Here is a 17,379-nt window from a genome sequence, read left to right as displayed (position 1 = left end):
TTCACAGGTCACACGATGAGTTTGGCTGCATTAGATGAGGAGTGAGATTCAGCTAAAATGTATTTTGGTGCAAACTAAACACATCATGCATTAATTTTGCAAACTGCACACCTGTTTCAATCAGATGAGCAACTTCATAAAGAAATGAAGATCTACTGTCAGCTTGTTTTATTTACTATTCAGCATCACAATTGTCCTTGAGAATAAAAAGTGTTTGAATCTGTTCTGATCTCAAATATGGTGTTTACTGTTATAGTCAAATATACAGTTTTTGTTATAATTTATGTCCTTCTTAGAATTTATGGAATTTCATTGTATGGACCAAAACATCTGACACATTTTTCAAATAATGTCTCGATGTCTATACTGGTGGGTCGTGATCACAAAATTGCATTACTGTGTTCCACTATTACCCCCTGTCCGATGCCCCTCTGTGTGTGTGTGTGTGTGTGTGTGTGTGTTTTCTACAGAAGAAAAGAATGATTATCTTGTAATTTCATTGGTGTAATATACTGTACACTAATATATTTATTTATTGTCTCTCAACAGTCAACTTTGACCACTTTCAGATCTTGAGAGCCATTGGTAGAGGCAGTTTTGGAAAAGTAAGTTTTGCTTTATATTTACCACATAAACACAACAAAACAAGTTGAAGCAGATGGTACTGAGTCCAAAGTGAATGGTCAGTGATCTTCATTAATTGCGCTTAAAACATTGATACTTTAGATTGAGATTTGGCAGATTCAGTTAACTCAAGAATAAGTATGTCAGTTTGCCTTAAGATGGTTTATCACTACTATATTGACTTGATAGTATGGCAAGCCAACTGTTAAGATCTATTAATGCCCAATATTCAGTATGTTTAAATTCTTCAGCCAATGTTTTATTCTAGGATTCTATCTATGTTGACTCTCCATTAGAAGTTTAAAAAGTAAAAAACTGCATTCATTGTAACCATAAAAGGGGAAGATTCGTTTTTCAAAAACTGCATTATCCATGATGCTGTGAAAAAAATTCTACCAATCAGAGAGTTGTGGACAGCAAATAAAGCCAAAAGAGATCTTTAGCTCTGCCCATCTGTAACGCTTCATGAATCGGCTGTCTCATTCTAATGTGTCTGCGTGAGTGTAATTGTGTGGGTTTGGTTACTCGTTGTGTTGATTAGTGTCACCAGCTTTCATTCATTTCAAGTTCCTTTATATCCCTAGTAATTTCCTTCTCATGTTGTCAGATCGTTGTGGTTGTTCCTCGGTGTGTCCTGTTCTCGTGTTTCGTCTGCAAGGTTCTTCGTCTGGATTTCGTCAGTTCTTCGTGTCGTCTGGATTTCGTCAGTTCTTCGTGTTGTCTGGATGTTCCACGTTTCCTGGGTTTTCGGAATCACGCTATCACCTCACCACCACCGGATCGCCATCTCGTCCCTGCTTCAGTTACCACCTGAGTGTTTGTCCCCGACCTGTGTCTGTTCATCTGACCAGTCATTTAATAAACTGATATTACTTGCATCTTGCATCCTCCTGTTATTTCCTGACAGAACGATCTGAACTCACCATGGATGCAGCAAGCACGTCGCAGCTTAAGGACTTCATCGCTCACAGCATCTCACGTATGGATCAACAAGAGGAGAATATCTCGGGCACAGGTCGTGCGGTGCAAGCACTCGTGAAGCAGGTGTCCGAGCTCACCCAACAGGTACAACTTCTACAGACTCCCACTGCGCCCCCCACGCCGCCCGTTCCCCCACCACCAATGCCCGTGGCAGCAGAGGGACCGGAGCCACGCCTACCCACACCAAAGGGGGTATTCTGGTGAGCCTGAATTTTGCAGAGCGTTCCTCACGAGATGTTCCATGCATTTCGCCTTACAGCCACGCACTTTCCACGCAAACAGACAAAGGTGGCCTTTGTATTGACCCTGCTGTCAGGGAGAGCAGCACTTTTGGGGAACGGCGGTGTGGGAGAACGGAGACAACTGCTGCACCTTGTTCCAGGCACTCTCCGAAGAGATGAGGAGAGTGTTCGATCGTGCAGTGGTGGGTAAGGAGGCGGCCAGATTACTCGCCGAACTGCGACAGGGAGAAGGCTCGGTGGCGGACTTTTCCATTCGATTCCGCACCCTGGCCGCGATGTGCCTTTGGAACGAGGAAGCGCAGTGGGATATGTTCCTGCATGGGCTGGCTGACAGCGTTCATAAGGAGATTTATGCCATGGACTTACCAGAGATGCTGAACGGACTGCTAGAACTCACTCTGAGAGTGGACGCTCATCTGAATCGCGTGACAAGGTTGACGCACTCCAGCCGCCCACAGCCAAGCACAGAGGACCACCAGCCCATGCAGGTGGGGAGAGCTCGGCTTTCCTGGGAGGAGAGAGAGAGGCGGAGATCCCAAGGACTTTGTCTATACTGTGGCCGGGCGGGCCACTTCATCCACTCCTGTCCAGTAAAAGAGCAGGCCTGGTAGTAAGTATGAGGCTACTATCGGGTGGGATCTCCGCCGAGAAGACCTCATCACCACCATCGACCCTCCTCCCGGTGAGACTGAGATGGCGAACGTCGACGCACTGCACCAACGCACTTCTGGATTCGGGAGCGGAGGGTAATTTCATGGACTTCAAACTGGCTATTAAACTTCAGATCCCCATCACTCCTCTCTTGCACCAGATCACCGTCAACGCACTCAATGGTCAAGAACTTCCCCGGATTACACATTCCACTGAAAGTATCACCCTCATCACCTCTGGCAATCACACAGAAATCATCTAATTTCTACTCATGGACTCACCACCATATATTTCTGATTCTCTGGCCTATGGGTTCATCCAGCCTTCCTCTTCTCCTGCGGGGGCGGGGTTCTTTTTTGTTGGGAAGAAGGATGGTTCTCTGCGACCTTGCATTGACTACCGAGAGCTGAACAACATCACGGTAAAGAATTCTTATCCTTTGCCGTTGATGTCTTCAGCTTTCGAGAGGTTGCAGGGAGCATCCATTTTCACAAAACTGGACTTACGCAATGCATATCATTTGGTTCGCATCAGGAAGGGGGATGAATGAAAAAACCGCTTTTAATACCCCTAGGGGGCACTTTGAATATTTGGTTATGCCCTTCTGGCTTTCCAACAGCCCAGCGGTTTTCCAGGCACTCGTGAATGATGTGTTGAGAGACATGGTAGATCAATTTATATATGTTTACCTGGATGAGATATTGATTTTTTCTTCGTCTCTCCAGGAACACGTTCAACACATCAGACGAGTGCTCCAGAGACTGTTAGAGAATTGGATTTTTGTCAAGGCGGAGAAATGCTTGTTTCATGCACAGTCTGTTCCCTTCCTAAGGTACATCATCTCTTCTGAGGGAGTGCGCATGGATACTGACAAGGTTAAGGCTGTGGTAGATTGGCCAAGTCCAGATTCCCGTAAGGCCTTACAGGGGTTTCTGGGGTTTGCCAGTTTTTACCGGCATTTCATTCGCAACTTCAGCCAACTAGTCGCACCTCTGACTGCCTTGACCTCCCCCCGAACGACGTTCAGGTGGTCGAACACTACCGAGGCAGTGTTCACCAACCTTAAAAGTCACTTTGTTTCGGCTCCCATTCTTGTCACCCCTGATCCCACATGTCAGTTCGTGGTGGAGGTCGACGCGTCAAAGGTGGGAGTAGGAGCAGTGCTTTCACAATGCTCTTCCTCAGACGACATGATGCATCCCTGCGCGTTTTTTTCTCATCGACTATCGCCTGCCGAACGTAATTATGACATTGGTAACAGAGAGTTGTTGGCAGTTAAGTTAGCATTGGAGGAATGGCGTCATTGGTTAGCGGGTTCGGGCGTACCCTTTATCGTTTGGACCGATCATAAGAATCTTGAATACATCAGATCGGCTAAGAGACTCAACTCCAGGCAGGCTCGGTGGGCTCTTTTTTTCGGACGTTTTGATTTTGTTCTCTCGTACCTCCTGGGGTCCAAAAACATCAAACCCGACGCTTTGTCTCGTATTTTTGATCCATCCGAATGCCCGGTGACTCCCGAGTGTATTTTACCTGAGAAAGTTGTCATCTCCACTCTGGTATGGGAGGTCGAATCGAAGGTCAAGACAGCCTTAGAAGGGGTAACGCCTCCGCCTGGTTGCCCACCGAGTCGTTTGTTTGTTCCGGAGGGGTTACGGTCCGACGTTATTCGATGGGGTCATTTCTCCAACGTGGCTTGTCATCCAGGAGTGACTCACACTAGTTTTCTAGTTAAACAACGATTCTGGTGGCCATTGATGGCTCGTGACATTCACGATTTTGTTTTGGCTTGCTCAGTCTGTGCCACTGGTAAGACATCTAACCAACCCCCAGACGGGCTACTTCGACTGCTGCCTGTCCCTTCGAGACCCTGGTCCCATATCGCTCTAGATTTTGTCACCGCCCTCCCGCCCTCCAATGGCATGACGGTTGTTTTAACCGTAGTGGACCGGTTCTCGAAGTCGGCACATCATCCCCTTGCCCAAATTACCTTCAGCCAAGGAGACAGCGGTCACAGTCATAGATCACGTCTTTCGGTTACATGGCCTCCCGATGGACGTGGTCTCTGACAGGGGTTCCCAATTCGTATCCAAATTTTGTCTGGGTTTTAGGCAGTAGGTCACAGCACAAAGTCTGCACTTCTGAGAGTTGTAAATGATCTTCATATAATCAGCGATTCAGGTAACTCTGAAGCTCTGATTTTACTGGATTTGAGTGCAGCTTTTGATACAATAGACCATGTGATTCTCATAAAGAGCTTATCTTGCCAATAGATAATTCTCACTGAAGTATGGTGACTTTGTTTCAACAAACAGCTCCAATTACCTTTGGAGTTCCTCAGGGTTCTGTTATTGGCCCTGTTTAGTGGCCTAGTGGTTAGAGAGTTTGACTTCTAACCCTAGGGTTGTGGGTTTGAGTCTCGGGCTGGCAATACCATGACTAAGGTGCCCATGAGCAAGGCATCGAACCCCAAACTGCTCCCCGGGTGCTGCAGCATAAATGGCTGCCCACTGCTCCACTGTTCACGGCTGTGTGTGTGTACTTTGGATGGGTTTAATGCAGAGCATGAATTCTCATTCATTCTGGGCTCATTACTTTTCATCAAAAATCTAGGCCTTTAAGATCAACTAATAAGTTGCTTGTTACTATTCCACAAACTCATTTAAAATGTAAAGGGGATCAGGACTTTGCTCTTGCAGATCAGAGGCTTTGGAATAGTCTACTACACATTACTTCTTGTCATTAGTCTTTAAGGAGTTGGTGTAGTATACAACCAAGTATACTTTCACAGATTGGAGAGCCTCTGCCCATCTTTACTTCTGAGAGACTCTGCTTCTCTAAGACAAAGCTTTTATAGCTAATCATGTTACAGACCTGATATCAATTAACTTAATTAATCACTAGATTCTCTCCCAGCTGAATCTTTTCTAAACTGCTTGCTTTTTTAGCCATTTGTTGCCCCCGTGCCAACTTTTTTGAGACCTGTAGCAGGCATTAAATTTTAAATGAGCTAATTAAGTGGATAAAAGTGTAAAATTTCTCAGTTTAAACATTTGCTATGTTATCTATGTTCTATTTTGAATAAAATATTGGCTCATGTGATTTGAAAGTCTTTTAGTTTTCATTTTATTCAAATTTAAAAAACGTCCCAACTTTTTCCGGAATTCGGGTTGTATGTTGGTTTTAGTTGGATTGTTTTTTTATGTATTGTATGTAGATGTATGCTGATTGTATAGCACTTTGGTCTGCAGTTTACTAACTTCAGTCAGTCACACTAAAGGTTGCAAAAAAATCTAAATATAAAGAAAATCATCTTTAAAGTTGTTCAAATGAAGTTCTTAGCAATGCATATTACTAATCAAAAATTAAGTTTTGATATATTTATGGTAGGAAATTTACAAAATATTTTCATGGAACATGATCTTTACTTAATATCCTAATGATTTTTGGCATAAAAGAAAAATCTATAGTTTGACCCATACAATGTATTGTTGGCTATTGCTATAAATATATCTGTGTTACTTATGACTGCTTTGTGCTGGAACTATATATACAGACTTTAAATAGTTTTTTTTATTATTATCTTTGTGTCTACTAATAAGAATTTTAAGTTAAATGTTAAAGTTAAATATCCAATGGAAAAATGCATGGAATTTTTTTTTCAGGTATGCATTGTCCAGAAAAAGGACACAAAGAAAATGTACGCCATGAAGTATATGAACAAACTCAAGTGCGTGGAGCGCAATGAAGTGCGCAATGTCTTCAAAGAGCTCCAGATCATGCAGAACCTGGAGCATCCGTTCCTGGTCAATTTCTGGTGAGTTCCTTGAAGTCATTAAGTGATTCATCAGTGCTATACAAAATAACCCTGAATATTAACCTGTACAATTATTCAGTTTGTATGATGTGACCAGAAACGTGACCTTGTGATGTTTCAACAGAGTATAAGTAGCTGACTAAGAATGAGGTCGGTATAGAGTTGGTTTTGGTGGAGGGTTTTTTTATTTTCCAACACAACAGAGCATTAAGCTTTTAGCAACAATCACTGGACATTTTAATTCTGAATCACCGCAATATGTGCCTGAACAACATGTATTGAATTTTAGCACCCCTCACTGAAAATTTCATTTTGCCATGAAACCGTGAAACATGCAAAAAGGTGCGTAATATTGGTGTTGTAGAAACAATGCCACAAGTATACAGTATATTTCCAATTAGCCTGGGTGGAACACAACAAATATGAAATAATCAAACAATTAAATATATTAACCAAACCGAAAAAAGAAAATCGTATCTGTGCACACTTATGAACACTTATGAGAACACTTTGGTTGTAATGCAAGCTGCCTGATATACTTTAGAATAAACTTAAAAGGAGGTACAGTGCACTTAAAGGGCTAGTTCACCCTAAAAGGAAAATTATGGGCCCTATTTTAATGATCTAAATGCAGAGGGGTCTGAGCTCGGAGTCCGGCTTAGCCCAAGTGCTCCCCTGAGTTCTTCTACCTGAGCTGGGGTAGAAACTTGGCTGAAGGTGCGAGATCGGGGTGGCGGAGGGATTCTGAAAGTCGAGAGATAACGAAGGTAGGATGTACTTGATTATTTATAGGCGTTTTCTCGAGCTGATTGGTAAACAGTGTAATTGCTGATGATGATGAACTGGCCGTGTTAATTATCCGTGCACGCTCCTCCCGAAATTCGTTTGTGAAACGTCACTTCACGAGTTCGCATTTACTTATAATTAATAAAGGTTATGCGTATTTGGCGTGCTGTCCGGGGAGAGAGCTCCGAGCCCGGCAAGACTCCCAGCCCGGGGCACCCCCCCCCCCATCCGGGCTGTGCTTAAATGTTAGATGGGCGCTGGGCATCCTTTGGTGTATAAATGATACGGCAGTGTCTATTTGACTTCCGTGGAAGCGTCCACTTGAAAGAGAGAGATGGGAACTCCCGCTGGAGATGCGATTATTGCGGCAGTTGGGAAGATCGAAAAAGGCTCCTGTGGGAGCATGCATTGCTGCGGCAGTGAGGATAATATGGAAAAGGCTCTTGGGGGAGCTGGCACTGCTGTGGCATTGGGGGATACGGAAAGGCTCCTGCGGGAGCTGATACTGCTGCAGCAGTATGGAAATGCGAAAAGGCTCCTGCGGGAGCATACACTGCTGCGGCAGTGAGAAAATATGGAGAGGCTCCTGCGGGAGCATACACTGCTGCGGCAGTGAGGATAATATGGAAGCTCCTGTGGGAGCTGGCACTGCTGCGGCGGTGGGAAAATACGGAATGGCTCCTGCGGGAGCTGACACTGCTGCGGCAGTGAGGGAATGCGAAAAGGCTCCTGCGGGAGCATACACTGCTGCAGCAGTGAGAAAATATGGAGAGGCTCCTGCGGGAGCATACACTGCTGCGGCAGTGAGAAAATATGGAAGGGCTCCTGCTGGAGCTGACACTGCTGCGGCATTGGGGGATACGGAAAGGCTCCTGCAGGAGCTGATACTGCTGCGGCAGTGTGGAAATGCGAAAAGGCTCCTGCGGGAGCATACACTGCTGTGGCAGTAAGAAAATATGGAGAGGCTCCTGCGGGAGCATACACTGCTGCGGCAGTGAGGATAATATGGAAAAGGCTCTTGCGGGAGCTGACACTGCTGCGGCATTGGGGGATACGGAAAGGCTCCTGCAGGAACAGACACTGCTGTGGCAGTGAGGGAATATGGAAAGGCTCCTGCGGGAGCTGACACTGCTGCGGCACATGAGGGAAATACGGAAAGGCTCCTGCGGGAGCCAACACGGCTGCGGCGGTGAGGGAATATGGAAAGGCTCCTGCGGGAGCATACATGCTGTGGTGGTGAGGGAATACTGAAAGGCTCCTGCGGGAGCATACATTGCTGTAGCAGTGAGGAAATAGAGAAAGGCTATTGTGGGATCTGATACTGAGGATAATATGGAAAAGGCTCATGCGGGAGCTGACACTGCTGCGGCATTGGGGGATACGGAAAGGCTCCTGCGGGAACAGACACTGCTGTGGCAGTGAGGGAATATGGAAAGGCTCCTGCGGGAGCTGACACTGCTGCGGCACATGAGGGAAATACGGAAAGGCTCCTGCGGGAGCCAACACGGCTGCGGCGGTGAGGGAATATGGAAAGGCTCCTGCGAGAGCATACATTGCTGTGGTACTGAGGGAATGCGGAAAGGCTTCTGCGGGATCGGGGTGCCGTTGGAATGAGAAATGGAGATGGCTAGGGAAAAACAGGTGACTGACTAGGGTTTGGTGGGCTTTCTTGAGATTTAAGCGGTCTGATCGGATGTAGCTCTTAAAAACTTCTGATGACCAGCGACCGAGTGATTGGATCTGATGTTGGGAAAGGCCATTTTGAGCCACTGTGATGGCTGCACCTATTCTGAGGGAATGGCTGGAGAAATCATCAGCTGAGATAGCAGAAAGACATAAGACAGACTTTAGGTGCTTTTAGAACCAAAAACGGGAGACAGGGCGGCTGGAGTCATCTGTGAAAAAGAGGGTCGGAAAGGGATTTAGCTTGGGATTTCCTGAGCTGAAGGAAGGCTAGGAGAGTTTGGTATTGGAGAATAGGTGAATGGAGGTTAAAAATATAAATAAAGTGGCCATATCATATGATAATATCGTGTATTGTCGATCTTACAGGCTGACGGTATGACGATTTGAAAAATGACCATATCGCCCAACTCTAGCGGGAGCGAGAACTGCTGCGGCACTGAGGAAATATGGAAAAAAGGATCCTGTGGGAGCGGGCACTGCTGCAGCAGTGGGGAAATACAGATGGACGCTCCTGCTGGAGCAGACACTGCTGTGGCAGTGGAGAAAAACAGATAGAGGCTCCTGCAGGAGCAGGCACTGCTGGGATGCTGCACTGCTAGCAGAGGCAGCCTTATGCTAATGTCTGCTACTTGAGCTGGAGGACACTAAAAAGAAAAAAGGGGGGTTAGAAGTAACAGGATGGAAATACTGGGATGTGCAGGCCAGTGTTGCAAGTAAAAGCAGCTTATGCTTGCTTCGGCTGCTGTAGATGTTGGCTGCGGGAAAGTAGAGGGGTTAGTAACATTAGACAATTCCTTGAGCCTTGTCCACATTAATATGTTCCTGTTGAAAAAACATCTTTTCCTCTCGTTTTGACCTTCCAGCCTTTTTAAACGCTCTCCAGAGTGGATAAATTTGAAGATGCTGTTTTCATGTTGTAGTATGGACTGTAGAAATAGAGGCTTTTGAAAACGAAGCATGTTTAGTCTTGTAACACATTCTACCAATAGACATGTTTATAGCAGTAACGTTAACTTGCAGTTATGTGCTATTCACTTTCACATGGTTTCTAAAAATTTATTTTGCATGCTTTTCATATTACAGTCCTAAAAGACAACAGAGAATTTACTCACAATTGCTGTCCTGTGGAAAACACGAGGGCAATGGCGTTTTAGATCAATTCTGAGTGATCGCGCCAGTAAATGGGGAAATTTCCATAAATTGATCCTGCCGGAAATTTTAATGAAACTTATGTCTGTATCATCTATGTGAGGTTTGGACATGCACAGCAAGGCAGGTGTAACGTTAATGGGTTCAGACATTTCAGTGTGGATGACAGCTCTGAAAAAAAATGCCTTGTTGGCTTCATGGTTAAAAATGGCATCGACATCGGACAGAATTACGTCATAACATCGTTTAACAAACTTTAGCAGCGAAACCTGCATTTAAGCAGCTTCACCTGAAAATATTAATTTGCAACATATGGTCTGCTCCGCTAGTGGAGGCAGCCTCGAACTGCGTTGTGGCCGGAAAAGCCGCGGTGAAGGGCTGAGCCGCGGCAGGAAGTGAGTGAGGCTTTGCTTCGGTGAGATCTGGGGCGCGGCCCCATTACTTCTCTGGTGGTGTCGAGTGAGGCGAGCTTGGGGCTTTGCACGGTCTATTGGCCGCAGCGTGTGGCTGTTCGAGAAGAGCAGGTGTCGCGATAACGCTTGGTGCTCGGCGGCTGTGTTAGGCGGGATAGGAGTGATCTCGGGGCCGGCGAATTGAAGCAGATCTGAAAAATCCCCGGTCTAACGTTAGATCTCTTCGTTGGATGGAAAATTGGGTCTGTGATAAGATGGCAAACTGCGCGAACCGAATTCTGAAAGTCGAGAGATAACGAAGGTAGGATGTACTTGATTATTTATAGGCGTTTTCTCGAGCTGATTGGTAAACAGTGTAATTGCTGATGATGATGAACTGGCCGTGTTAATTATCCGTGCACGCTCCTCCCGAAATTCGGTTGTGAAACGTCACTTAACGACGGAGAAACGGTCCGTACGCTGGGGTGCATTTTTGAAATGGGTTGTCCCCATTCTCTTAATAAGTAATGGGCGTAACGTTCAATAAACCAATCAGAGTGTCATCTCACATTCCCTTTAAGAGCGAGATGTGCTCGCGCCAGGGCAGATCGCTATTTACATGGCGGAATTTGTTGGAGCGAAGAAACCGATCTGCTCGTGTGCAAAGTTAAAGCGTGAGCAAATCATCTGCGGGACAAGCAGGCATCCACCAAAGCTCCGCACGATGAGTCAGTTCAGGAGCAGAAAATAGACTGTGCCATAGACCAGCTCAAACCTAGTCTAAAGTCTAAAGTCAATGGCGCAATATTTTTTTGTTATTTAAAGAGCGCGTTTGTAGAAAACGCGCCTCTGGGCGGGTCCACAGTGTGCGTTGACTTTGCTTATTATACACAGGGATGCGCATCACACAAACATGCCAAATATTAAAAACAAAAGGATTACAGTTTAAAAGAATATTATTGTGTAGGCTACATAAATATAAAAATGTAATGATGGATAGTCATTGCGTGTATTAGAATTAGCCTTTTGCCGAGCCCTGCCCCCCTTAGTTACTGTTGCTACTTCCGACAAACAAATGGTCAAACATGACCAGCGCGACAGATTGCCATGACGGGAAGAGGTATATATACCGCCGCGATATCCTCCAGATCGAGGCAAAAGGGGTTACAGTATGCCGTCGAGGGAAAAAAAGTGAAGAAAGAGAAGAAAGAGAAACACCATGACCCTGTACCTCAAATGCAACCAGCACAGCCTTGTGTACCAATCATGCTCTTGCACTGCCGGGAAAGTTCTCTTTCATATGTTATGGTCTATTATTGTCTATTGCGAGTAGCTATTTTTATTATTATCTTGGTGAGTAAAGGTTTTAAAAATGATAACTAAATACTAATTGAGTCTTAAATGCATAATGTAGACATATAGGCTAGCCTATATAGGCTGATGTTGGCATTATTCTTTTATTACATTTCAGCTGCTATGGCGAAGCAAATAAGGCAGAGTTTTATCTTAATTAATTTCGTTATTGCCAAATACCCATCTTAATTTAGAATTTATCTAAATTAAATTTTTTAAGAAAAACTTGTTTTTATTGGTGCGTATTTATAGGCTAAATGAGTCTATACCTAGGGCTATTTAGTGTTCTGAGATGTTACGATCTCACAGAGGACTTATTTTATTTCTTTGTTCAAACTTCCAAGTGGCCTATTACGTTAGTCATGTATAAATTATGTTAAAACATGTATGAATGACTCATTCTTGACAAAAGGCAAAAGAGCTGTGTGCGTGCGTACATTTGAATAATGTCGGGCTGTAAACGGGTTCGGGCTTTTAAAAAGCTGTCAATCAAAATGCACTTGTCTGGCTCGGGCCGAAACCTGTCGGGCTCGGGTCCTGTTGGGCCTAACTTTTAAGGCCTGATTACAACTCTATTCTAGTGTCCGATTTACAAACGCTGTGGGTGCACCGCTTCACCATCTTGCTTGGAGTCAAAGTTTGTCGGAACTGCCTCACATAGTAACGGTTGCTATGATGTGTGATTGGACAATGGCCGTTTTGGGGAAGGGGCCGGCGAAAGGCTAATTAGGCTACCTATTTGCAGTTCAGCCTATTAATACTTATAATGATAAATAAAATTGGCTAATTAATTGAACAATCGTGCCAATACACACACATATATATTAAAATAGCAATGTGCTTGAACACACCTCTTTTTTAGACCAGCACGCCCATCGGTTCACAAATGGGCGCAAATGCATTTGCTAATTAAACGATGTGGTGCCGGACTGAAACTAGCAAACACACTTGCGCTGTGCATTGCGTCGCATTGCACCAGGTGTATTATAGGTCCCTGAAGTCATCATTTATTCACCCTCATGTTGTAACAAATCTGTACGAGTTCCCTTAATTTTTTTTTTTTGCACCGAACTCATAAGAAGATATTTTGAAGAATACTGGTAACCAAAGAACTGATGGCTGCCATTGACTTCTATAGTATGGCTACTGAAATTCTTCAGAATCTTCTTTTGTGTTCAATAGAGGAATGAAACAGTCACACTTTAGTTTGAGGACCAATGTTGAATAACTATTAACCATTACTTTTGCCTCATTTTGCTGCTCATTAGGTTAGTAAGGTAATTGTTAAGCTTAGGTATGGGGTGGATTAAATGATCCAAAATATGGTTATGCAGAATAAGACATTAACATGTGCTTTATAATTACTAATAGCCAATATTCATATAATATGCATGCAAATAAGCAACTAGTTAATAGTGAGAACTAAAGAAATACCAAAGAAACTCCCACAGGTTTGGATCAACTAAAGATGAATAAATAATGAACTATGTTAGCTCGCTTATTTTTTTTATGAATATAATTTATATATTAATATTATAATTAAAGTTCAAATGTTTTTTATTACAAGAAACTATGCTATTAACCACAGGTCGAGAGCTGCAGTTCCAATCGCACAACTATGCAATGCTCTTTGCGATTGTTTTTTTGCAGATATGGTTTTGGGAAGCCATTTGCAACAATAGCTTTTATCATTAACCAGTGCAGTAAAATAACTCACAATATTCAACTGGTACAAACGATTCTCTGAGCAGCATTCAGATATAGCACTAGTCTTTGCATCACAACTTAAAAAGAAAGCTATATTACTTTTAATGAGATGTAGACAGGCCAGCTGAGACCACAACCTTCTTTATATTTAAAGAGAAGAGCTCTCAGACTACCTTCAGTCTCACGTGGAGTGTGTTTCCCTTAAGAGTTCTGAATTCTCTTCTCCTGATTTCAGAGTTTCTAAAACCAGAGGATAGCATTTAGCCTGCAACTTTCTCATCTGAAAGCCAATGCACTTGATTAGCACACATGTGTAGATGTATTTTGATTGCATTATGTCATTAAAACTGGTTCTAAGTGCACTCAAGGGGAATCACTCTTTTGTTAGCAGTGTGCTTGTGCATGAAGTATAGCTTGATGAAGTGGGCTCACACCTTATGCTTTCTCAGCACTGTGCTGTAATTTGGTCCCTCTTTAACAACGGACAAATAACTCCTGTCAGTCAAAGTGCAGTTTAAAATCGATGTGACATGAGTCACGGTGGCATCCTAAGCAGGTTTTCATGACATCACTTTTCCCTGTCATTAGTAATTTATTAGATGTGTTCTTCTGCAATAGTGCAGGATCTCAGTGATGCCCTCAGATACGATTCAAACCGCCTCGAAGGCTCATTAGAGGATGAAAAATTCATGCCAAACTTAAAACCTTTTGTTTTTTTGCAGTTTCACACCAAAGGCAGGATTATTATTGTGGTAACACTTTAGAATAGGAAACACTTATTCAATATTTACTATGTCTTTAACCTTGATAAATTCCTAATTTGCTGCTTATTAATATTTAGTAAGATAGTTTTTAAGTTTAGGTATTGAGTAGGATTAGGAATTAGAATAAGGCATTAATATGTGCTTAATTAGTACTATTAAATGGCTGATATTCTAGTAATCAACATGCTAATAAGCAACTAGACCCTAAAATAAAGTGTTACCATTATTGTTAATTGAAACTAAAACCATAAATCAGAAACATTTCATTACTTATAGATATGAACTAAAAAACTACAACAACAACAACAACAAAAAAATGTGACCATTCGACAAGAAATGTTTATTGGGGCTTTTTTTTTTTTTTTTTTACTATGGTCACGTATTTTTATAAGGCATTTTTCACTTTCAGTCCTCATTAACAATGACATATCACTTATAAATGATTATATACAAAATTAATAGTACTTATTAAGACTGATGTGGGTTTTTCTTAATTGGTGAAATGTGCTTGTGGAAAAAATATGATCAGAATATCTTCTTGCCTAATAATTATGTGTACACTGTATATAAACATCAAAATGACAAAATAAGTAAATGAATAAATACCACAACTTCAACTTTAAAAAAAGAAAGAAAATAAAACAGAAGCAACTAAATGAGCAACAGTGCATTTTTGACAAAAGTATGAGATTTGTCATCTAACAAAAAAATAAATAATAATAATTGCACTTTGAGCTCAATATGATGGCCATTTATAGCTTAAAATATAGTTTTTATATTTGTATTTCTATAGCACTTCAGTAAAAAGTGTTTTCCTGCAGAGTAGAGAGAGTTTATCTATTGCTTTTCTGCAACTAAGGGCTTTTTATACACTTGCTTCTGGCTCATTTCAGTAACAAGCTGTCTGTTTAGGCTGGTTTCTCCTGCACTGTTTGTGTTATGGATATGATATGTATGGTTTCTTAAATTGTGTGACTTATTGACTTTTCAAAAAATCAAACAATAAGAGAAACTGTTCATTTTTGCTTGGCAAATGACCAAAAAGGGCAAAACAATCACACAGGCCAAAGTCATATGTATAGACCCGAATTTAATAGTTTCCTATTTGATTCATTTTGAAGGTGACCAGCAATGTTTTAATGTCAGCTGTCTAAAATAACATCACTGCATATTAATACTGTAGAGTCTCCTTATAAATTCTGAAACAGTTCCCATCCTGATGCATATGATGTATGGTGTAGCAGGTTCTCTTAGATGACTCACGCGGATCTCTTGAAACATTAAGCAGTGAGATGAGAACATCTGCAGATTGTTGTTATGTTGCTCCTAAGGCTCAGGCTGTTCTATTTGTGTCCACACAGAGTGTATGACAGACACGCGTCTCTGACAGATGGACATTTCCAGGGATCAGAGTAAAGCAGGATGCTTAAAAAGGCGTTTCTGTTCTCCTACATTAATTCCTGCATTGAGAACGTCCACTTCCCCAGTCCTTCATGAATATTAACTACACCCTCGTGAAAAAGAAGTATACTTCAGCATACTCAAAGTACTTCTGAAATATATAAAACTTTTTTTGCAAAACACAACACAATTCTACTGTGATATTTTGAATGCAGTGCTTCATTTAGCAAGATATGTGTGTAATTTTGCATTTTGTTTGCAATTCTTCGATTTGTGTGTAAAGTTAAAAAAAGAGGCAGTTTTGAAAATGTGGTTAAGCTGTTGCAAAAACTGTAAATATGTCATGAAAAGTATTTGTAGATGAGTAAAGGTAAAAAAAAGAACAGAATTTATATAAAAAAAGATAACTTTTGTAACAATATACACTACCCTTCAAAATCTTAAGGTCAGTAATATTTTTCTTTCTTCTTTTGAAAGAAATTAACATTTTATTCAGCAAGGATGTGATGAATTGGTAAAAAAGTGATAGACCCATTGTTAGAAAAGATTTCTACTTTGAATAAATGCTCTTCCTTTCTATTCATCAAATAATCCTGAAAACAGTAGCACAGGTTCCAAAAAATATTAAGCAGCACAACAGTTTCCAACATTGATAATAAATCATCATATTTTCATGATTTCTGAAGATCATGTGACACTGAAGACTGGAGGAATGATGGTGAAAATACAGCTGTGCATCACAGAAATATATTTGAAAGTATATTAAAATAGAAAACAGCTATTTTAAATTGTATTAATGTTTTACAATATTACTGTTTAATCTGATATATTTTTGATTAAATAAATGAAGCCTTGATGAGCAGAAGAGACTTTAAAAAGACATTAAAAATCTTACTCCCAAACTTCCGAACAGCTGTTTTGTGTGTGTGTGTGTGTGTGTGTGTGTGTGTGTGTGTGTGTGTGTGTGTGTGTGTGCGCGTGTGTGTGTGTGTGTGTGTGTGTGTGCGTGTGTGTGTTTGTTTGTTTGTCTGGGTTCCAGCATGATGACGAGACAAACCTGTCTTTGTGAGAGCTTTGTTAACCAGTCATTTTTCAAAAATGAATAGAAGGGCACATCAGCAGGCAGCAAGTAAAATCAATGCTGCTTTGCTGAATGGTTTCTCAAATGAGTGTAAAATTAGTGTTTGCTGATGTAGAGCTCCTGGGAGTGTCAGACATTGATTGACTGATGGGTTACTGAGCAGTTACCTGCCAGTGCGAGATCTTTCTCTGAAACAAGCAAACAAAAACGAAAACAACTTAAGTGCTTTTCTATGACTGAGGTTTTGTACTTTCGCTTGCTTTGGCTTTATGACCCTAAATAATAATTCAACAAGCTCAGTCTTCTTTCCTTTGTTGACATTTTATATTGAAGCTGGAAATTTGGGTGAGACATTTTCCCTTTTTAAAGGGGATTAAAAATGAAAACGTATGCCCCCTCAGTCCATCCAAGATGTATTTTGTTTTTTAGATCTTTTTAGATTTTTAATCTTAATTAGAAGCCTATAACATACTTTGGTTAATATTTATCAGTGTTAGTGTAAAATACACCTTTTTAAACCTGTCCAAATCAGTTATGTTTTCAGCACGTCGTTCTAGTCCATGTTGCTTTAAATGCTAATGAGCTCTCTAACCCCGCCCCTCTTTTCAAGTGTGGTGACAACCAGACTGTGAAATTCAGATGCAAAATTTACTAACTAGCACATTACTAGGAAAGGCAATTTGCAATTTGCCTTTTCAGTCACAGATCTGTCGTTCACTGGATGTTTTTTTTGTTTTTCTGCATT

At 41.8% G+C, this 17,379-nt stretch overlaps 1 protein-coding gene across 1 annotated transcript in view; it reads left to right on the top strand.

Annotated features, from left to right (window-relative positions):
* The window catches only part of stk32a (serine/threonine kinase 32A), a 63,340-nt gene that overhangs the window by 3,117 nt on the left and 42,844 nt on the right, over nt 1–17,379 (top strand). The window contains exons 2-3 of the mRNA XM_059525706.1: nt 550–605; nt 6,164–6,315. Of these exons, the coding sequence (XP_059381689.1) occupies nt 550–605; nt 6,164–6,315 (208 nt within the window). The remainder of the gene's footprint in view (nt 1–549; nt 606–6,163; nt 6,316–17,379) is intronic.

The sequence above is a fragment of the Carassius carassius genome, chromosome 36, assembly GCF_963082965.1.
Source record: "Carassius carassius chromosome 36, fCarCar2.1, whole genome shotgun sequence".
In the NCBI taxonomy this organism is placed as follows: domain Eukaryota; kingdom Metazoa; phylum Chordata; class Actinopteri; order Cypriniformes; family Cyprinidae; genus Carassius; species Carassius carassius.
The sequence above is the reverse complement of the archived record's forward strand: the minus strand, read 5'-3'. Positions and strand labels throughout refer to the sequence as shown.